This window comes from Pygoscelis adeliae, unplaced genomic scaffold, assembly GCF_000699105.1.
Source record: "Pygoscelis adeliae isolate BGI_AS28 unplaced genomic scaffold, ASM69910v1 Scaffold113, whole genome shotgun sequence".
Lineage (NCBI taxonomy): Eukaryota > Metazoa > Chordata > Aves > Sphenisciformes > Spheniscidae > Pygoscelis > Pygoscelis adeliae.
This window is the reverse complement of record NW_008825108.1, coordinates 1081079-1086081: the sequence shown is the minus strand read 5'-3', so window position 1 is coordinate 1086081 and position 5003 is coordinate 1081079. Positions and strand designations below refer to the sequence as shown.

General features: G+C 35.9%; 1 protein-coding gene across 2 annotated transcripts in view; it reads left to right on the top strand.

Moving 5' to 3' along the window:
- METTL25 (methyltransferase like 25) overlaps positions 1-3547 on the top strand; it is a 65189-nt gene extending 61642 nt beyond the window's left edge. The window contains exons 10-12 of one of the 2 annotated variants that reach the window (XM_009327514.1): positions 933-1007; positions 1627-1698; positions 3276-3547. In XM_009327514.1, the coding sequence (XP_009325789.1) occupies positions 933-1007; positions 1627-1698; positions 3276-3374 (246 nt within the window). In that variant the 3' untranslated portion in view covers positions 3375-3547. The remainder of the gene's footprint in view (positions 1-932; positions 1008-1626; positions 1699-3275) is intronic. The other variant, XM_009327515.1, reaches the window with a different exon arrangement.
- Positions 3548-5003: the final 1456 nt, after the last annotated feature.

Genomic DNA, 5003 nt, shown 5'->3' with positions numbered 1-5003 from the left:
GCCTCCATCACCGGTAACGTTGCAAACCTCCTTCCCACTCCTCTGACAGCTTCCTTAAGCGGCCAGCTCAGCTGTCTTCTTTAGCATCCAGGACTGTGGACAGCAGAAGAATAGAGACATCATGGCCTTTAAAACCTGGAAAATTTTATGGTCTGGCTGCCCTGTAGAGAACAGGCTTTATGAAAAGCAGTTATGGTCATAGCTTTAGCTACCTGCGCTGGTGCAGTGGCCTCTAAGGGCTGAAAAGGGAAGGGGTATTTAGCTTAGCTGAGTTCTTGAGCTGCTTTTGTGTCAAATTCAGCCCCAAATCACAGCATTTACAGTCATAGTGGCAATGCTGGCAACGTTCCATCAGGTGACTGGGAAAAGAAGAGGGGAACATGTAGTAGTTCAAAGCAAATAGAGAAAGTTTTATTTTAAAGATGGGTAACTTGAGGCACAGAGAAACAAAGTATTATTTCCGGAATCTGATAGTAGGCCTTGTAATGGAGGCCTTGTAAAAATACCATCCAGGAGTCCTGACTGAAGCATGTTACTCTCACACCAGAACCCACTCCTCAGCTATTTAAATAAATCTCTTGGGGATGGCGGTGAGGAGGGGAAAAGATATATGGGAAAGGAAATGAGAATGTTATCTCCACTTTACTGTGTAATACTCATTTAAGAATGGCTAGAGCTTTCTGAATAATGAATGTATCTCAGTATTTCATGTCAGTGCAAAATGCTGTCTGAAGAACAGTTATTGTAAATGAGAACTGAGAAACTGCTATTAGAAAATTATTACAAACCTTAGGAAAGTGCTCATTTTGAAAACAAAACACAGATTTCATTTTGTAGTGTGACTTTCAATTAGGAAAAAAATATTTCATTTTAAAGTTCTCTTGAAAAGTAACTAGAATAACTCTGATATCTTTTTTTTTAATCCCTTGCAGCTCCCAGACAGCTGTATAATGGATTACCATGAAAAATACAAGCACAGAATGAATGAGCTTGAAGCATTTAATATGGTAAAAGTTATAGGATTAATACTATTACCTTGTATATATGTCCTCGTCTAGAACAAAGCCCTGTTAAGTTTTATGTGGAGGTGGACTGTCTTATGCTGTGGTATGCAGTCTCAAAAACAAAGCAGCTCCCCCTTCCAAACTTTGGAGCATATCCTATTCCAAAACTATATTAGGTGTCAGTAAAATAATAAAGCGAACACATGGAAGATTCTTTTTCAAGAGGGACTATTACCCTGGAAAATGAAATGTCAGTCTCCTTTTAAACCTAGACTGGTCTCCATGCAGTTATTTCATAAAAATTCTTTTTATTAAAATTCATTATTTCCCTCTTTAAAATTGTTCTGCTTCATATAATATCATTTTCTTGTTGGACAATGTCTCAAAACCAACTAAATAACATAGTTTCCTGGCTTTATGGCATTCCATGTATTTTTGATCTTTAATATAATCTGTTTTGAAGATGTCCATCCCACAGGGAAAATTGGCAAAGTGACATTTGTCCAACAGAACCACTAGAAAATGACTGACCTTCCTGGAATTGTTCTGTGGAAGTGTAACCATTCGGAAGTGTATTGGCTCTCTTTCCCAAAATCATTATAGTATCTAATCTTTCTTTCAGTTGAAGGTTGTTCTGGCTCCCTGCATAGAAGTTTTGATACTTCTGGATCGTCTTTGTTACCTCAAGGAGCAGGTATTTTTGCATTATATTTTATGATACCTAAAGGCTACATCAGTGAAATGAGACTATTTCAGCCAGTTTATTACTGTGCAGATGAGAAGTCTCTGTTGCAGAAATATTATTCTCATCATATTTGCAAAAGTATAAGCATTCTTTCCTTTTACTATAAACATATGCCCAGCAGATGTTTTTATTTTCAGCAAAGCAGCAACAGTGAAGTTTATGTTCTTTTAATTGTATGGTAATTACTAGTCAATAGACAGTAAAAAATAATTAATTAAATATGCAACAAATTGCATTTTATACAACATATTGAGATATTTAATAATTAAAAAGAGTATTGGAAATGCTAAACAAACATTGTTCTGTACATGCTAGAGCTTCCAATGAATATGTTTTAGAACATATAATTCAAGAAATTTTGAATTAGGTCCAAAATGTTTATGATTTCCTTTTATTGTTTCTTAATTAAGATCAATGATGAGAGAGGGTGCACTTTTTCCAACTGTATGGGTCAACTGAGGTACACTTGACTAACATACAGCCTGGATATATTTTACAAGTATAGACCTGGGATATAATAAGCAAATGCTACTACGTTTACTCCATAATGATTTATATTACAGTGTTTCTTCTAACACTAATTTTGAGCTTGGCCTGATTAACTCAGAAGCAGCAGTCATACTTTCTCTGCACCAGTAAATATTTCTTGGACAAATAATAATTTGCTAGGAGGAAATGGTAGCGTCTTCCAGCTTCTGCTCTGGGCCACAGTCAAAATAAAATTTTAAAATAAAGTTTAAACCCATTCATGTGAATAGCTCTGTTTTTCCACCATAAACCTTCCGTTTTAACAGCTCCATTTTATCATAAGTAAAAATTCACTTTATCCTCTGCCACAGTGCACTTGGAACAACTGAGTTGTAGTAAATGTATGCTTTTGTTCTAACTGGTATTTTTACAGAGAGGCAATTTGAAATATTTAAATAATGATGTATTTTCCCAAATGCCAACCAGTTATAAATCACATAGAGATCTGTATGATTTCCAAGACAGGAGATCAGCCTTGCTGCATTTAGCACTAATGTACCTTTTCTAAATGTAATATACGCATTGATTTAATCTTGTACTGGTTGATTCACAAAATGTGTTTAGGAAGAAAAAATAGAAATGATAAAAGCCATATGCAACATGAAGACCAGATCCAGCTGGCCTTATTCATTTGAAAAGTCAGTTAATTAGCTTCAGTAGTAGAATGTGCTGTATAAAATGAGTAGGATTTGATCCTTAATTTCTTTGCTCTAGTACAACTGAAAAAAAGCTTTATTGATGAAGGGGGTGGTAAGCTGTCATTTGATAGTGCCAGAAATAATTTAATGTCTTTAAAGTACATCCTGTTTTGGGTATCCTTTTTTCTCAGCAAACTTTCTGTGATTTTATTGTTAGGTAAGTGTTTTTTCTGCTTTGCATTAAGGATAGTTTTTAATATTTTTTTGCAATTTTGTACTTCAAAATGTGGACCTATTACCATGGCTTAGCTTTTAATTCAAACACATTTTTATGTACTTCAATCATATATCATTTTACAGGACAACATTGCCTGGTCTGGACTTGTGAAGTTATTTGATCCCGTGAAATCCCCCAGATGCTATGCAGTTATTGCTCTGAAGAAACAGTCGTGTTTTTAAGTGGAAGCAAATTGCAGATAGGTTGAAAGCTCTGAGCTGATACTGCTGTTTCCTCACTTTTATTCTGTTATTTTTAATTGATTCCTCAAGTACACTGGCTGCTTTTCAGCTGCAAAAGTAAAAAGCGCAATGTCTCTTTGAATCATGAGAAATAAAGATCTCCTTTATAAATACCTTTGCTTCCTTGTGTCAGTTATTAAACAAGGTTGAACATCTGGCTTTATTATAAAAGTTACAACCCGTATTCTGTGATTATTATTTTAAAATAATTTTTACGTTTCTTCTTTTTAAGGCATTATACTATGTATCAACATCACTTCATATTTCTAATCACAAGATCATACCTTCTCAGTTTTTCCCAGTGTCTGGCAGCAGCAGTGTCAGACTAGCCTCACCTTTTTCTTTTCTGGATTCAGATGGTGCATAGCGTAAACAGAGAAATGACCTGCATTGTGAACAAGAGGTTCGTAGACTAAATAGGATCTTTGTACTTCCGTGTTCTCCAGGTCATCGGGACCAGCTTATTTATAGAGCAACCTAGAAAAGCCTGGATAGTAACTACCTGCAAAGAGCAGTTTCGTATTAACCCCTTCTTCCTTCAGGCATGTTCCTGGCATGCACTTGTTCGCTTGTCACTCTGAAAGAAAAAAATATGTGTGCTCTAATCCAGGGGGAGATTTCCCAGTGCTTAAGAATCAGCTGCCCTGCTGGAGTTCACTCTGTAATCCTTGGGTTTTATGAGAAAGCTATTATCTGGCCCAAATGTGTTGGGTATAAATGCTTCGGTACCCAAGTGAATTGAAACTTGCTAGGCAGTTTCTCATTGGCTGTACTGCATTCATGAGTGGGAAATTTATTTGTTGATGCATTTATCTCAATGGGTTGCCTAATTAAACTTGCAGATTTTCCATCAATTAAAAAAGAGAAAAGTTTCTATTCTAAGTCCGAGTGCTTTTATTAGAATTTTCCACCATATATAAAACACAATTAACTAGCAGTGCACAGAAAAAAGGACAAAAAATAAATAATAAAATACAGCATTAAAGAAGAAAAGGGGAGAATGCAACTTTGGTGGCCAGAGGATGAGAATGACAGAAAATATTTTTATGTTAATTGTATAGTGACCGTAACAGCCATGGGAATCAGACTGAGATTCAGATGTGAGTAGGAACAAATCTTACCCTGTTTCAGTCTGCAAAATATAATGAGAGCTGGTGAACATGGCCATTCAAGAAAAGAGAAGTAAGGTATTTTTCTAACAAGTCCCATCTTTCTTGATGTGTTCACTTGGAAGAAATACTTTTTTTTTGGTGGTGTAAGTTCACTGCTGTCTATTTTAGGACTCTCAGTCCTTATTAGCTCCATGGATCCAGTATGAGCTTCTCACATTTGTTTGGTCCCAGTACGTTCAATCCTTAGAGCTGCTGAACACCTGCAATACCCAAGGAAATTAACAGACGTTGCAGGTGCTCACAGCATCTTTGGAGTAGAGCTAAGAAAAGAAAATGAGGCCTTCCATATATGCCACTTTTTGTTATATAGGGAGTACTGAGGAAACTAACAAGCTGGTAGATTCTTTTCCCAGGAGAGGAATCAAAAGAAATAAAATCCTTTCCTAACCTCTAAGCA